The sequence below is a fragment of the Triticum dicoccoides genome, chromosome 5A, assembly GCF_002162155.2.
Source record: "Triticum dicoccoides isolate Atlit2015 ecotype Zavitan chromosome 5A, WEW_v2.0, whole genome shotgun sequence".
NCBI classification, from domain to species: domain Eukaryota; kingdom Viridiplantae; phylum Streptophyta; class Magnoliopsida; order Poales; family Poaceae; genus Triticum; species Triticum dicoccoides.
This window is the reverse complement of record NC_041388.1, coordinates 3,891,272-3,907,265: the sequence shown is the minus strand read 5'-3', so window position 1 is coordinate 3,907,265 and position 15,994 is coordinate 3,891,272. Positions and strand designations below refer to the sequence as shown.

The following is a 15,994-nucleotide window of genomic DNA, read 5'->3' as shown; positions in this document are numbered from 1 at the left end:
GGGCATTGGTTTTGCAAATATCATGCTTGTTATTAGTATATTTATTCTTGTCTTAGCAAATAGTACCTGGTTTCTAAGGAATAGAAAAAAAAATGAAATGATATTATAAGTAGTAAATGTATTCATTATCTTTTTGTTGGGAGAATGCATTCTTCATATTTCCAAACCCTGCTTGTGCGATTTTCACTTTCAAGGAACCACGGTACACGTTGCTGTTTTTGCCAATTTGGACCCATTTCATGGTCAGTTATTCTGCCTAGCCTCACAGCTGATGTGTTGTTGCAAATGCCAGAGTTATGCATCAAGAAAATAGTCCATTATTTATCGGAAAATAAAATGGAAGAAACCGAGGGATCCAAATTGCAAGAGGTCTTCACTGGCTTCGACAATTCACAAATCCTGGAAAGAACTCTGCATAATGTACTACATTGGTTGCTGTGCTTTGCTGCATGCTGCAATGGGCTTCCAACTCTTTGCAACATTGGGCCAGCACTGCACTGCAGCAGAATCATCAGTCAGATGCAACAACTGTACCCTACTGCTGCCATGCACTATTAACCGCACAGCAACATCCATCAGATTACAGGACGCGCCAATCACCATCTTCTTTACATCATGTGTACAAACAAACACCTTCCATTCCATCTCCTACCTCCCCCGACCACAAAATTAGACGATGATCCATCGGTTTTGATTATCATGTCATATACTCCTCTGGTACCTAGGTTTCAGGTTAGACAGCCCTCTCTCTTCCCAGCGAGCCGCCGCCGCCGGGCCAGACGGGTCGGAGCCGGCGTGGCTCGGCCACACCAGAGGGACCGCCGGCTGCTGGTACGCGTCACAGGCCCCCAGCTTCACTACGAACGTCGCCGTGCAGCCCTTTCCGGCCCCATCGCTCTCCAGCCATATGTGCCCGCCCATCAGGCTCACAAACCTGCACGTTCAGGTGTTTCTAAGTCACTATGTCATCGACCGACCCATCGGCCGTTCAAGCCGGGAATCTGTTAGGACATTGGTAGAATACCTCTTGCAAATGGCGAGCCCGAGGCCGCTGCCGTTGTACCCCTGGTTCCCGCCGCTCTGCGTGTGAGCAAACTTTGTGAACACATGGGATAGGTCCTGAGGGCTGATGCCGCACCCTGTATCTTTAACCTGAAACCACAGAGTTTCATGTGATCCTCGCACGTGCCATTCTCGCTTAATACATTGATTAGAGCATGGAGTTTCTGCGATGCGATCTTTACCTGAACTTTTACATAGAAATGTCCATCGGTCGCGACCGGATGGAAATCGGTGCTTCTGAACTCTCTTAGAGCGTCAGGCTTCACAACCGACGCTAAGAGCGAGATGTGGCCCTCCTTGGTAAACTTAACGGCATTGCCGCAGACGTTCAGAATAGTTTGCATGAGTCGCTTCTCATCACCGATGGCAGATAGAGGCAGGTCAGGGGATAACATAACCGACACAGAGAGTTTTTTTATGGCTGCAATCGGCTTGACGAAACTCATCACCTGCAATGCCATATACCAAGTTCAGGTTAGAGTAATATGCATCACCAGTGGTATTAGGTGGTTGGGAGGGCGATATATTTTTGTACAAACCTCTTTGAAAACAGCATGAAGATTGAATGCGCTTATATCCAGTTCGAAACTACCATCCTCGAGTTTCGAAAGATCCAAGACGTCATTGATGAGCGTCGCTAAAAGGTTGCTGCTCTTCAGCACCGTTTCCACCATTAGGCGCTGCTCAGGGGTAAGTTCAGTTTCTAGTAGCAAGGAGGAGAGGGCTATTATCGCGTTCATCGGGGTTCGCATTTCATGATTCATCACAGCTAGGAAGTCATTGCGAGCACGTATTGCCATTTCAGCCTCTCGCCGAGCTAAATCTAGGGCCACATTTTGATCCATCAGTAGATCACGTGCTCGCATGGATTCTTCAAGAATAGCAGCATGAGAGAGGGCAACAGCTACCTGCAGAGAGTACCATATATGATCTCATTAGAGCAGTGTAGAAAGCTGGTTCACCATGCATATCTGTATTTCTGTGTGCACAATCTAAGTAAAAACTGAAGTACAAACAACATGGATGCAGCACAAAATTTTCTGCATACAGAATAGTTTTCCAAGGACTGTAATTCTTTCCTAGATAAAAGGTTTAACGCCCAGCTTCATTTAAAGGCCAACTGCAGGTAACAGTTATTCAGAGGATCACCCTGTTACAACTCTTTATAAAGGGCATTTCCACTGAAAATGAAAAATTAAAGGAAAGAAAAGAAAACTACAGAGAAGGTTGATGTATGCTCATTAAAATATATTAGCTGCACATCAGGAAAATAGTGCCATACAGGACCTCATTAGAGCAGTGTAGAATGCTAGTTCACCATGCATATGTACGTATCTAGGTAACTAGTTTTTATGTGCACAATCTATTAAAAATTAAACCACAAACAGAATGGAATGCAGCACATGAGAAATTTCTGCATACAGAATAGTTTTTCAAGGACTATAAATTCCAAAAAAGGGAAATAAAAAACCACAGAGAAGGTTGATTTATGTCCATCAGAACAATATATTAGCTACACATCAATAATAAGAACAAGAAATGAACAATATAGCATCAGGGAAAGTGTAGTAGCAACCTGATCGGCGACGACCTCGACGAGCTCCAGTTCATGGACATGCCATTTCCTCGCGCTATCAGACGGGAGCATCAAAACCATAATCGCGTAGCTTTTCGCCGAAAGCTCGGGCCAGTCATTTATCTGGAAGTTTGAAAGGTGCAGCAGGGGGACTCTCACAGCAGCCACCTCCGGTGGGACATACCGGCCTTGAACAGGGCGGATCCTTGCCAACGGAGACGTATGCGGCACAATGATCGCCCGGTTGCTACTGAAGACTTGATTGACAACAGGAAGATTGATCTGCACAGACGAGCCACCCGGGATCGGGTGGCGCAGAGTATGAGTTAGCTGAAGGCTAGAACCGCTCCGTGATGGCATCCACAAGGCACATTCCTCCAGACCCAGCGTCCTCCCGAGCTCAACCAGAGTAGTCTTCAAGATGGTGTGCCTGTCAAGCGTGCTCCTGATCTCATGGGTGAGCATTCTGACATGCCTCCCCGTCTCCTCCTGCGTGCGTATCAGTCCCATTTCCCTGTCAAGCTCGTCGGCCTTCTTCTTGAGAAACAGCTCCCTCGTCTTGACGCTGAGCAGGTCGGGTATGATATGAACTAGCATGAGGGCGGTCGCACAGGACACGACGGCCGTGGAGACCTTGGCGACGGTCATGACGATGGCGACGGTCTTGGTGTGCATGGTGAAGGTCCAGAGGTTTATGAGGTGGGTGGCCCCACAGAGGACGATGAAGGCGCCGAACTGGATGAGCACCCATCGGTAGGGGAAGAATGACGACTTCTTGACGAAGTAGATGAGCTCGAGTGGGATGGAGAAGTAGGCGAGGGCTATGAAGAAGTCTGAGATGTACTGGTACTTGATGAGGAGCTCGTCGGTCGGCCAGAACGGCTCGATGCAGTCACAGCCCTCCATTTTAGTAGTTAATCTGGAGGCTTGATGTCTAGCTAGAGAGTCGTTGTCGTCGTCCTGGCCGGCATTTGTTCCCTGCAAAGAAAAATCAGAGAAACAGCTTGATGAAGTGTCAGAACAACAAATAAATAACATAAAGTAGGGTACATCCATAGTATGTGATGAAGCAAGTTAGATTCATTTCATTAAAGTGAAGAAAACAAAAAATAAAGAAGATAGATTTGGGCACGTGTCATCCATAGTGGTATGGGATAGGTATCTGTATTGTTACACATTGAGTGCGGAGATGTAGAAATCTAATTATCTAAGTAGCCAGGCATGCTACAAATTGGTCGGGCGAAGCAGCCTAAATAACTGTTCTCAAACTAATTATGTCATGAAGCAAGTTAGATTTATTTAAGTGATGAAAACAACAACTATAAAGAAGATAAATTTGGGTACATCCATAACAAATGTGATGGTTATCTGAATTGATAGACATTGAGCGCGGAGCTGTAGAAATCCACTTATCTAAGTAGTCTAGGGTAAAGCAAGTGTAGATATAAAAATTGGTGGGATGAAGCTGTCCAAATAGCTATTCTTAAACTAATTGTGGCATTTCAATTTTCACGCGAGTAGCCTAGCTAGCTAGCAGGGGCAGGGAGGGAGGTAGGGTGGAGCTATGCTATTCCTAATTAACAAGTATGGCGAGCAAGCTTAGCAGAGCAGGCAAATCTTAGGCAAAAGCGCAGCTGCTGGCTGGTTTCCAGACCTAGGTAAACCACAGGGAAAGGAAAGGAGAGACCCCTAGCTGCCAGACCTAAACCATGGCCGATGCAGGTAGCAGGGAGCAGGGGATATATTGTAAGAAAATGCAGAACTACTGAACTAGCAGAGAAAAACAACAAGAGAAGATAAATTCGGGTGCATCCATTGTATGTGATGGTATGCTTGGGTGTCTACTGTCTAAGCATTACAAACAGATCCATAGTGCGCAATAGGTGTCTGATTTGATATGCATTCGGCGCAGAGTTGTAAAAAAATATATAAAAAGATCTAAGTGGCTATGTGTCGTCGGTGAGTGAGTGCACATGAACAAATTTAAATGAAGAATCCGTAGCAAATGTGATGGGTGTCTGAACCGATGCACGTTGAGCCCAGAGGTGCAGAAATCTAATTGTCCAAGCAGCCAAAAACTGGTGGGTGGGATGAAGAAGCGGCCAAAATAGCTACTCCCAAACGAACTGTGGCATTTCGATTTTTCAGACGGAGTAGCCTAGCCTAGCGTGCTATGCTAATCCCTGCCTTCCCAGAAGCAGGTATGGGGACTGAGCTGAGCTGAGGTGAGCTTAGCAGGGCAGGCGAATCTCAGGAAAAACCGCGCGCAGCTGCAGATCTAGGTAAAGAAAGGGCCAGGAGAAGGAGATCCCTAACTGCCATGGCCGATGTAGGCGGCGGGGAGGAGGGGATGCCGTGCTGCAGAACCAGCGGAGACCGAGCAAGAAGAGGAAGAAGATACCTGCGCTCGTTCTGCTTGCTTGCGGGGAGAGCGCCGGAGTTGCGCGGCGCGGCGGTGGCGTGGGGAAAGGAGCCGGAGCCGGAGCCGGAGCCGGACGGACGGACGGAGAAGGGGGAAAGGAAAGAAAAGGAAAGGAGGAGGCCAGGGGGGACGAACCAACCCAGCTCAGCTGCACACTCATTCACTCACTGACGACACTCGGACGGGACAAGTTTTTTCTTTTTTGAACAGTGAAAGGGCCCAAGGCCCATACTTCATTGGATAAGCATCAAAGTTGGAGTTGATCATTGCTTTCTTTCACCTTATTATATACTCCTTCCATCCGAAAAATAGGTCTTCACAATATTCTTAACACCTCTTATATAAAAAAACAACTTGAGGCTTAAAAATAGTGCAAGTGCCAGTGGACTTTGACCAAACTCCCTCTGCTCCTCCCTTCCACTGGTTGGCACTCTGACCAATGCCCAACAATTCAACATGGCTACCCCTATCCCACCACACCAGCCTAACCACTACTACTAAGGGCCTGTTTGGTTTCAATAAGTCACCCGATTTATAAGTCAGGTGACTTAAAACTAGTGACTTACAAGTCACGCCTGTTTGGTTGTCACCTGACACATCTTTCCACACCAATCAACATCATGCAGGTGGTGGGACCCACACAAAAGGGGGTGACTTATAAGTTTTAAATTGGGGTGGAGCAACTTATGACTTATAAGTTGGGGTGACTTATAAGTCGGGTCTGTTTGGCAAAATAAGTCACTTTTTTCACTTTTCGACTTATAAGTTGGTGACTTATTTGGAACCAAACAGGCCCTAAACTATGGCTGCTAATCACAAACAAGATCTGATCTACTACTTACTAATCCACACCAACAGCATATACTACTACTACTCATGCATACCTTTGATAGCACCAGTACCCTACACAAAGCTCCTCCTCTATGGGGGAACTAACCCAACATTAGCAACAATTAAATATTACAACCAGATGCTGCTAAATTTAACTAGGAGACAGTGCCATGCATCAGAGTGTATCTGCACAAGATCTTTCTTCCCTACTACTATCATATCATCATCCATGGCTTACACCAGACTCATCTTCTCTTTTCTCATCAAACATAAAAAACACAACCATGTCTCCCTTTCACTCCATCCAACACACATATACAAAGGGCAAAGCAGCCCAGGAGACTAAACAAGCACTAACAAACAAAATCAGGGATCTGATCTGCCCCTCACTAACCAGGATCACACAAACCATTTACAGACACCACCTCTTCCTCTCCCCATAACCCTGGCCGTGTCTCAAAAATTCAGCCACTACAGCCCCATGTCCCTCTACTCATGCTCATCTTCTTTACTGTGGCAACACTAATGTGTAGTATATATGGTACATCAAAACTTATGTGGTACACTAGCACTCCTTGATGAATATCCTGCCCATGAAATCCCGGAACCTCTGCGAGTAGAGCCTCGGGTCGACCGCGGAGATCGAGCTAGGGTCCGTCTGCAGCGACTTGTATGCGTGCTCCAGCCTCTTGCTGATGTCGTAGTCCTGGAGGATGTCGATTATCCCAAAGTAGAGGATGACGTCGTAGGCTTCACCCCTGCTCTTGCTCCGGCCCGACGAGAATCCCCCGCCGCCAGAGAGGAACGGGTCGACGTCGCTCATGGATGTGCGCTCCGCTCGAGCTGGCAGGTGCGCACCCAGTCTAGCCAAAGGTTTCCTGAAGTCACTAAGAGAATACCGATTAAAAATGAACCTGAAATTGGAGTTGCCGACTGTCCAGTTGGTATCACTAGTTATTATACAACAACAGTTAAAAATGAACCTGGGGTTGGAGTTGCCAAGTGTCCAGTTGGTATTAGTTACATTACATATAAGAGAAAACGATGAACACGATAGAATACTTAAGGGGTACTGCTATCTCGGTATTACAGGTGGGGGGCGAGCAAGCCAAATGATGCCAGAACATGCACTATGTGAAAACAAGGGACGGCAGCGATCAAGTTTGCACTATGTATCATGACAGCTCATGTTTTATTAAAAAGGAGACGGACAATGCGACCCCAGGTGTAACATCTTAGGGAGGCAAAAACTAAGTGTACCACTTGTCAATAAAACAAGGCATGTGTTCCATTAGAACTAATGTATGTATTTGCAAAAGGCGACATATTTAGTAACTGAAGGTCTCATAGTGGGAGGGGCTAACAACTGAAGCTCTGGGATCCAAAGTATTATTACTAAACATGTCGCTTTGGTAGTACAAAGTGAGTGATTACTACAAAGAAGTACTCCTATTTTACTACTAGTAGCATGGAAGTGGTTGCTCATCAGAGTCCTGAGATGGCGACACATTTGCTGCCTTTTCTCTGACAGGGAAACATTCAAAGTAGCTAGGCCAAGATGCCAGAAAAAGAATTTCTTCACTCTTTGTGCTTAACAAGAGCGGGCTCATATTGCAAACAACAGATTTGATCTTGCACACACAATCAAATCCGAAAAAAAATTGTATCATGTAGTTCAAATTTCATTTTCATGTCACTGACATATGATGTTTACAGGTATCTTGCAATTGACAAAAGAGGTTCTGCAGTTTAATCGGTCTTTATTTGATTATCAATTATCAGTACTGTCTATGACTAAATTTAATTCTGCAAGTGTCAAGAAGCTACAGAGATCCAAGTATTTTACTAGTATGTAGTATGGAAGTGGTTGCTCATTCAATAGAGTAGCATTGGTGTCTTTTTTCCGACAGGGAAAACATTCAAAGTAGCTAAGCCAAGATGTGAGGAAAGTATTTTCTTCACTCTTTATGCTTAACAAGAGCAGGCTCATATTGCAAGCAACAGATATTTGATCTCGCACATACAGAAAGTACAGAAAAAATGCATCATGTCGTTTAGCAAACATTTAAAGGGGTGACATCAAATTTCATTTTCATGCCACGGATACATGATGTTTACAGGTATCTTAACATAGACAAAAGAGGCTCCACGGTTTAATCAGCCTCTATTTGATTATCAATTTATCAGTACTATTTATGACTAGATTTCATTTAATTCTGCAAGGGTCAAGAAGCTACAGAGATGCATATGTGTGCAAGCACTATTATGACGTACCGGTGATCGGCCATCTTGTCCAAATCTTTAGCTGAGGGGCATGGCTCAGGCATGCTGACGCTGCCCTGGCATGCCGACACCATGTTGGCCGAAAGCTCTTCTGGGTAATATGATTGCTCACGTTAGCGGAAAAAACCATAATGTTGCCAAAATTCCGTACTTATTTAGCATTTAGCAGAATCATGTCTTCCTTCAAGTAACACCCAACTTGCTTACCAGGAGAAGAAGTAAAAGTAGATAATGCCATCTTTGATGCAGGGACAATATCATCGCAAAAGTGAACTCCAACCAATAAACTGTAATCCATGATGCCCTCCGATTCCAAGAACGCACAATCTCGCCTAAGTTGCCTAAAGAAAACAATAATGCCATTTCAGACTCGATGTTGCTGGAAGACAATATAGTTACGCTAGCATTACCGGGGAGGACAGAAAGCGTACTCATGAAGCTCTTTATACCAAGAGCGCTGCATCCGGAACACAAAATTGAGATCCAAGTCCTTGAGCGTGGTTGCATCGCCGGTTTCTTCTTCAAACCTGTCGGATTTCCGACCGTAGGAGGAGCCTTTCAGGTCATAACGGCGTTGGATCCGGTGCTCCGAGCAGAACAGATTGCCCATTACGATGAACCGCACCTGCGAAAGAACATGTGTCGTAGTGTCATGACTCATGAACCAAGAAACGGTCAACATCACTAGGGAGCCAATGTAGTTGTTGTTGGCATGTGGGAAGGGTTGCACACCTTCTGCCCACCATATGGCTTCACAGAGTGAACACCGTAGAACCTTGTGATGAGAGAGTTCTTGTACTGTTTAACATGTTTGTGGTAGCTCGGCAACATCCGAATCAACAACTACACAACATGCAGAACACAACAGAAGATGAATCCTCAGCCAAAATTAATAAATAGTGTACACAAATGATAAATAAAACTAACAAGCATGAATGTTGGTGTTACCTTGACTTCAGATTTCTTGACAGTCTTGATCATGAAGCGCTCGTCCTGCGTGAGGTAGAAGAAGCTCCCGCTCTTCCCTGGCGATGACAGCTCCCGCAAGGCGTCGTCCCCGCAGATCGCAAGCATGTAATCCGCCGGGTCGACGGCAAACAGCTTCCTCATGTGCCTGTGAAGCAAAACAACATAAAAAGAAAACAGAGCCAGTTACAGAGCAGGTTGAAGTAACAAGTGACTGAGCTGAAGATTATCAGTTGGCATTGGGCAGCTACCTGAAGACCATGGGGCAGTAGTCCTTCCACCGGAACTCGGAGGAGGAATGCGGCGGCGTCGTCTTGGACCCCGCCGGCGGGAACCGCGTCCAGAACTTCTCCCGGGGATCAAAGTCCGCCCGGCTGAGCTCCCGCATCGGCTTCGCCGCCGACTTCCCCACCGCGTGTCTGCAGACAAGAACAACCATCGAATTCACAACCCATTGCCACCAAAACTGTACCCACCATTGGCAGTATATCTTATTAGGTCTGCAATGGAGATCAGGGACTGACAGTATTGTCTTTCTTCTTCTTGTAAAAAAGAAAGGAAGGAAAGAAAGGATGGGCATGCCTGATGCCGAGCTGCAGGTTGAGCATGAGGTGGTAGTTCGTGTGGCCCTTGGAGATGGTCTTCCCGGGCCGCCTCCGTTGCGGCGGCGGCGGCGGCGGCTCCAGATTGGCGCGCGGCGTGGCGGCCTCGTCCGGCCACGCCACGGAGACGGAGGCCTCGAGGACTTGGCCGTCGCCGGCGGAGTCCCAGATGCAGATCCGCGGCAAGGCGGGGGCTTTGGGCTCCGGCGAGCGGCTGGCGTTGCCCCCGGCATTGCCGTGGTGGCCGGTGGCCTTGCCGCGGCGGCAGGGGCAGGCGCAGCCGTGCGGCGCGGTGGGCGAGGCGTGGGCGTCTCCGTCGTGGCCTTGGTGGGCACCTCCGTGGGCAGAAGCGACGGTCGCCGGCGCCACCCGCCTCATTGCTCCAGCATGAACCAGCTAATTAGCCAGAGATGAGAAGGAGGAAGGAGTGGGTTTAGCGAGGACGGAGGGAGGGGTTAAGGTCGTCTGGTCAGGACACGAGGTGGCGGCCATTAACATCGCCATTGGCATTAGCAAAGCAAAGCCAAAAGCCAAAGGCAAAGCAACAGGGCAGCAGGGAGGGAGGAGATCGAGGAGGACGGTCAGCCTTTGGTGCGGACGAGATTAGCGGAGCAAGCTATTAAGGGGGGCGATTGGATTGGATTGGAATCATCATCATTTCATTTGATTCGTTGATTGATTGAATCGAAGATAATAACTAGGGCAGGATCCGTCGTTGGTGATTTTACTACTCATTAGTTAGTACCTATACGTGTACTCCTTGTATTCTACTCCGTACTTGATGATGACCATGCATGCATCACGAATCCCATTCATCCCATTCATTCAGCGAGTACCCATTAGTATCTCATTCTTTTTCCCAAATGATAAATGATAAGTGGGACACGTCAGATGCGTGGCACATTTTTAATGGGAATTTCAGTCACGTAAAGATGGCAAATTCAAGTGACACACGGGTTGTCAGTAATAAACTGGATCACAGAAGTTGCCATGTTAGGTAACAAAAGTTGGCATTCTCACGTCACTAAATTTGCTGTAAAAAATGTTTGGAGTTGTCGTGTGCTTGTACATTACGTCGTGGAACTTATCAGATTTTTTTAAGGGAATACAAGTAGTAGTTCTTTCTTGTTGGATGACTGGCCGATACCAGAAAGAAACAAGACAGGACAAGTACATACTCCTAGTAAATATAGGAGATTGTTCATTCTTGGAATCGGAGGGCATCATGGATTACACTCTAACCACATTATGCAAATACATGCGCACGCATCATGCAGTTATACAAATAACACACAACAATTTAACAATAAAATAGCAAATTCGGCGTAGCTTAGATTGTTAGATTTATTGCGGTGGAACCAACCCACCAAGGCTCCAGTCCTAGAATTGGCACTGGTGGTTGCATTTTTCTGGATTTTATTCCAGGCCTTCGGGTTGAATGGGAGGTGACGTTCACGTCGACTATGAAGGCGTCCATGACGACTTCATCGATCTCAAGATGTTGTGTAGGCTCAGTATCTCGAAGGTGCTCGTAGGGGTAGGGTGTGCATGTCAGTTAGGCTTTGGTGATTGCTACTGATTAGTTGGTGCCTATGCGTGTACTCTTTGTATTGTATGTAGTTGATGATGACCATGCACGATAGTTTTCACTAATCCAGTTATAAGGGGGATTGATGGAATAGTTGTTGTATTGCTTGAGCCTCATATATATATATATATATATATATATATATATATATATATATATATATATATATATATAATCATCTTGGAGTACAAGGCAAGGTTGAATAATATCCTACGCTATCATAGTTTTCCTAATAATCGTGTGCCGTGGCGCTACGACCTGAAGGGGCAACACAACGATGGCGCGAATCGGGGCAGCCACAGGAAGAACCACAGGGCGGCGGCGTTGTGGCCCGACGGGGCGACGCAGCGGCAACCCGTTGCTCGATCGGTGGTGGGGCGCGCTGAACTCGGAGACATGGCAGTGATGGCCCACGCAGGGCGACGGGTGGGCCGACGCGCGGACGGCGGCTGGCCCTATCGGGCCGCCTCATCGCGCGTGACCGTCGAGTCGGAGGAGAGGCCGGCTGGTCGCGCCGGGGTCGAAGTAGAGGTGCGTGGGGGTCGACGGCGGCGGCGGGTGATGCAAACCGATCAAGCATAGACCGGAAACCCAAAAAGAAAACGCCGATCAAGGTGACTGACGGGAGAGAGAAAAACCCGGAGCAAGGGCTCAGAAAGACTCTCTAGGGCAGCTGGTCAACACGACCGGCGGACGAACCCTAGATACGGGCGGCGCGGCCCTCCGCGGCGGTCATGGAGGCCAACCGCCCCGGGGGCGACGCACGGGCGCGGAAGCGGCGGCGGCGGCTAGGGTTTAGGATCGAGATAAGGCTGATACCATGTTAAAAGGGAAAGAGGTATATATATATATATATATATATATATATATATATATATATATATATATATATATATATATATATATATATATATACATGATCATTTTGTAGTACAAGGCAAGGTAAAATAATATCCTACACTATCCTAACTTTACTAATAATAACAATACTCAACAAATCCCATTCATTCATCGAGCACCCATTGGTAATTATTTTTCCCAGACGATAAGTGCCACATGTCAGGTACGTGACACTCCGGCTCAGACGTTTTCTATGTCAGTTCAACCATGTAAAGAATGGCAGATTTCAGTCACACAAGAATGTCAAATTTCAGTCACGCAAGGATGGTATATTCCAGTGGCACAGGGCAATTTTCCATCAAAACTAAATTGAAGTATGAAAATTGCTATGCTGGTAAATAGAGTTGTTATCCTTGCGTCACTAAATTGCCTAAAAATGTTTGGAGTTACTATGTGCTCGAATCTGACGTGTGACGTGTGGGACATATCTGGGTCCTTTTCTTAAAGGGGATACAAGTAATAATTTTTTTCTTGTTGGATGACTGGCCCATATCAGCAAGAAATAAGACAGAACAAGTACATACTCCTAGTAAAATATAGGAGTTTGTGCATTCTTGGAATCAGAGGGCTTCACAGATTACACTCTAACCACATTATGCAAATACATGCACATGTATCATGCAGTTATACAAATAACACACTACAATTCAACTATAAAATAGTAAACTCAGCATAGCTCAGATTGTTAGGTTTATTGTGGTGGAACCAACCCACCAGGGTCTAAGTCTTAGACTTGGCATTGGTGATTACATTTTTTTAGATTTATTATGGGCCTTTGGGCGATATGTGTTCAATGGGAGGAGAAGTTCACATCGACTACGAAGGCGTCCGTGGCGTCTTCGTCAAACTCAAGATGTTGTGTAGACTCAGTACCTCGGAGGTGCTCGTAGGGGTAGGGTGTGGATGTATGTGTTCATACGGTCGCATGTATGTGAGCATCTGCATTTATACTTTCTAATATAATAGGCAGACTCATCGCCCCCATCCTCCACAATCATGTTGTGTGACTATGTGAGATAATAGGATTACACAAACAAATCATCGCATGCCACTATATCTTCGAACATATGAAGAAGTGGGAACTCCAACTGAAGATGCTCTTAGCTTTATTACTCTCTACTAGATTAGCGAGGTAATAGCATTGGGAGTCATAGAACTTGTGTTCGATGTTCAGTTTGGTGATAAAACTTTAAAAATATGGATTTGTGGTCATCCAACTTGCGTTCTTGTGCAAATACGGTCACTTTGGTCATAATCAGACGTATCCCGCGCTTACGTGGCACCCCAGTGTGGCTACGGCCCATTGTTAGTGACTGAAACAGCTCACCGCATTTTTTTCTTTGCAGAAGCACCCTTACTCTGTATTTAATTAATTTAATTGAGCATAATCCCTTCTGTGTGTCCCACTTGTCAGCATGAGGTGGTGTGAAAAATGAAAACAAAAAGTACACGCGCAAGGATTTGAACTCCATACACCTCGGGTACATCCATGCACAAGCAAACCACTACACCAACTACATATTCCTTACTGTAAAAAGGTAAACCTGATTTTATATTAGATGCAGTTCTTCCTAGATTCCGTTTTCCCAGGTTCGGCTAGTAAAAACTGGATACCGAAAAATATCGCCTTTTTTCACCAAAAAGCAATTAAGAAAACTGTTTCAAAATGTATAATGTTTAATCCATACCATACAAAACTTTGTCATGAGCGATAATTTTTTATTCCATTTTTTTTGAGAGGGTTGGAAAAATCCGGGTTTCAAAATATCTTGGCCATTCAAGTTTTTATCTACCAAAATTTTGAAATGAATTTTGAATTCAAATATTTTTATCATCTAAATATGTTTAATGTAGCAAAAAAAAGGTGACGCCTGTTATAGTGGTCAGCTCAACTCCTCTCTTATATAGAAGTTTGCATGTTCAATTCATTGTTACGGTTCGAGACCATTTTTATAAATGAGCATGAATAAAGAAAAATATATTTCACAATACAAGGAATAGAATCGCGGCCCCTGCCACTAAGCTAACTATGTCATTATGATATTGTATGCACACAAAAGTTATTATATTTGACATAGTTTTTGTCGTTTAAATTCAAAATTTCGTGCGACAACATTTTTTTCGGGGACCGCCAAATTTTCTGGGGACTGATTGGTTGTCGAAAATTCGGTCTGAGAGAAAAAAAACCTGAATAAGAGTAGTGGTCGTGGACAATATATAAAATCGGGCTTCTCTCTTTACATGCATTGGTTGGTACTTAGTGTAGCGTTTAGTTGCAGTGTATCCACGCCTGAGGTTGAGAGATCGAATCTGTTGGGCCACCCTTTTTTGTCACTCAATTCGCGTTGGGGCTTTTGTTTGTGATTAAACGAATTTTAGTTGATCATGTTGAACGTCAATCAGCATTGATGGAATGATGTATGGCGGACTATTTTATTGACAGGTCCCGTGTTTGAACCCCATGTGTGCCATCTTTTTTCATTATATTTGAGGGCTTTGTGCGCATTAAATAAATTGTGAGGGAGTTCTCTATAAAAAAATCCAGCGTGCTATGGTCACCTAGTGCCTTGTGCATTCCCAACCACTGACAAGTGGGCCTCCACTGGGCTGGCACGCCATGTGGACAGGCCATGTGGCTGGATACGAGAGGAAGCGCCGTATATGCACGCGGGGACAAGTTATGTGACCATAAATCCGTATTTTTGAAGTTTTAGCACCAAACTGAACATTGAGCGCAAGTTTTATGACTCCCGATGATATTCCCCGTAGATTAGCTTTATTACTCTCTACTAGAAATATTCGCTTGACGACAAATAATAAGAAACAAAGGGAGTACTTAAAACTGTCTGGATAGCCACCCACTGGGATACACGTCGATAGATGTGCATCTTCATATTATGGTTGACGGCCACTTGTACATTTTTTTGTCTTGTGTACTATACTGAATACTATAGCTGGCCAAATGGGCCATTTTTTCCGGGCCGGCCCGTGAGCACGCCGGCACGGCCCGCCTTGGGCCAGGCACGACACGGGCTAAACGAGCCAGGCCCAGCACGCGGCACGCCCTAGGCCATGCCTGGGCCTGGAGGCTGGGCAGGCGGGCCGGCATGGCACGGCCCGATTACGTTTTATTTTTATTTTTTATACATATATATGGCCCAATATGTAAAAATAGGTTAAAAACGCTCAGCGCGTCAAATAACAAGCTGAAAATATGCGGCCCACCATGCTAAACGGGCCAATGTGCCGGCCCGTTTACTAATTGGGCTGTGCCTGGGCCTGGGGGCGCAGCACGCGGGCCGGCACGACACGGCCCGTATAGTAACCATGCCCTGGCGGGCTGTGACAGGCCAGGCACAATTACGATGGGCCGGGCCGTGCCAGGCCGGGCCGGCCCGTTTGGCCAGGTATGCTGAATACGGCATGATCAATCCAATAATACATCTTTGTGTAGCACATCAGACACGCGGGAGCTATATCTCGCTTATAGCAAGATGGTAGCTCTCCTCGGCCATAGCACCCCCACATATTGGCCGGCCCGTTAGCGTGTTCTCACTCTCGCTAGTCTTCGCTCATTTGCTTCGGTCGTTCGGTTGAGTGTAGATTTTGTTTTAAGTTGTTTTTTTGGTACAATGACCGGAGAGGTCCGTTTTTGGTGGGTTTGTTATCTTTCCGTTTTCCAAGTTTTTCTTACGGTTTTCATTGTTTATTTGGTTTTCACTGTTTTTGGTTTCTCTTTGTTTTTCATTCTGGTTTTCTTTCTT

General features: G+C 45.8%; 2 protein-coding genes across 3 annotated transcripts; both read right to left on the bottom strand.

Annotated features, from left to right (window-relative positions):
- Window positions 1–352: 352 nt before the first annotated feature.
- LOC119298725 (probable ethylene response sensor 1) lies at window positions 353–5,208 on the bottom strand. The gene is made up of 6 exons (XM_037576013.1): window positions 5,040–5,208; window positions 2,639–3,616; window positions 1,602–1,970; window positions 1,245–1,511; window positions 1,025–1,152; window positions 353–934 (listed from the first exon to the last, which is right to left on the bottom strand). The coding sequence occupies exons 2-6, from the start codon at window positions 3,542–3,544 to the stop codon at window positions 703–705; spliced, it is 1,902 nt and encodes a 633-aa protein (XP_037431910.1). The 5' UTR covers window positions 3,545–3,616; window positions 5,040–5,208; the 3' UTR covers window positions 353–702.
- An 868-nt stretch (window positions 5,209–6,076) lies between these two features.
- On the bottom strand, window positions 6,077–10,317 carry LOC119298724 (phosphatidylinositol 4-phosphate 5-kinase 2-like). 2 transcript variants are annotated; one of them, XM_037576011.1, is made up of 8 exons: window positions 9,723–10,317; window positions 9,392–9,559; window positions 9,123–9,288; window positions 8,907–9,017; window positions 8,606–8,799; window positions 8,382–8,515; window positions 8,166–8,265; window positions 6,077–6,769 (listed from the first exon to the last, which is right to left on the bottom strand). In XM_037576011.1, the coding sequence occupies exons 1-8, from the start codon at window positions 10,118–10,120 to the stop codon at window positions 6,457–6,459; spliced, it is 1,584 nt and encodes a 527-aa protein (XP_037431908.1). In that variant the 5' UTR covers window positions 10,121–10,317; the 3' UTR covers window positions 6,077–6,456. The 2 variants fall into 2 exon arrangements, with proteins under 2 accessions (XP_037431908.1, XP_037431909.1); XM_037576012.1 differs by having other exon boundaries at window positions 8,166–8,262.
- Between the last annotated feature and the right edge of the window lie 5,677 nt (window positions 10,318–15,994).

Bases quoted from the DNA above. Each gene is read 5' to 3' on its own strand.
- LOC119298725 (XM_037576013.1), bottom strand. From the start codon at position 3,544: ATGGAGGGCTGTGACTGCATCGAGCCGTTCTGGCCGACCGACGAGCTC. The intron at 1,971-2,638 runs GTTGCTACTACA...TACTCTCTGCAG, and splicing joins TCGAGGTCGTCGCCGATCAG to GTAGCTGTTGCCCTCTCTCA. The intron at 1,512-1,601 runs GTTTGTACAAAA...ATGGCATTGCAG, and splicing joins TTCATGCTGTTTTCAAAGAG to GTGATGAGTTTCGTCAAGCC.
- LOC119298724 (XM_037576011.1), bottom strand. From the start codon at position 10,120: ATGAGGCGGGTGGCGCCGGCGACCGTCGCTTCTGCCCACGGAGGTGCC. The intron at 9,289-9,391 runs GTAGCTGCCCAA...TTTGCTTCACAG, and splicing joins TACTGCCCCATGGTCTTCAG to GCACATGAGGAAGCTGTTTG. The intron at 9,018-9,122 runs GTAACACCAACA...CATGTTGTGTAG, and splicing joins TCAAGAAATCTGAAGTCAAG to TTGTTGATTCGGATGTTGCC.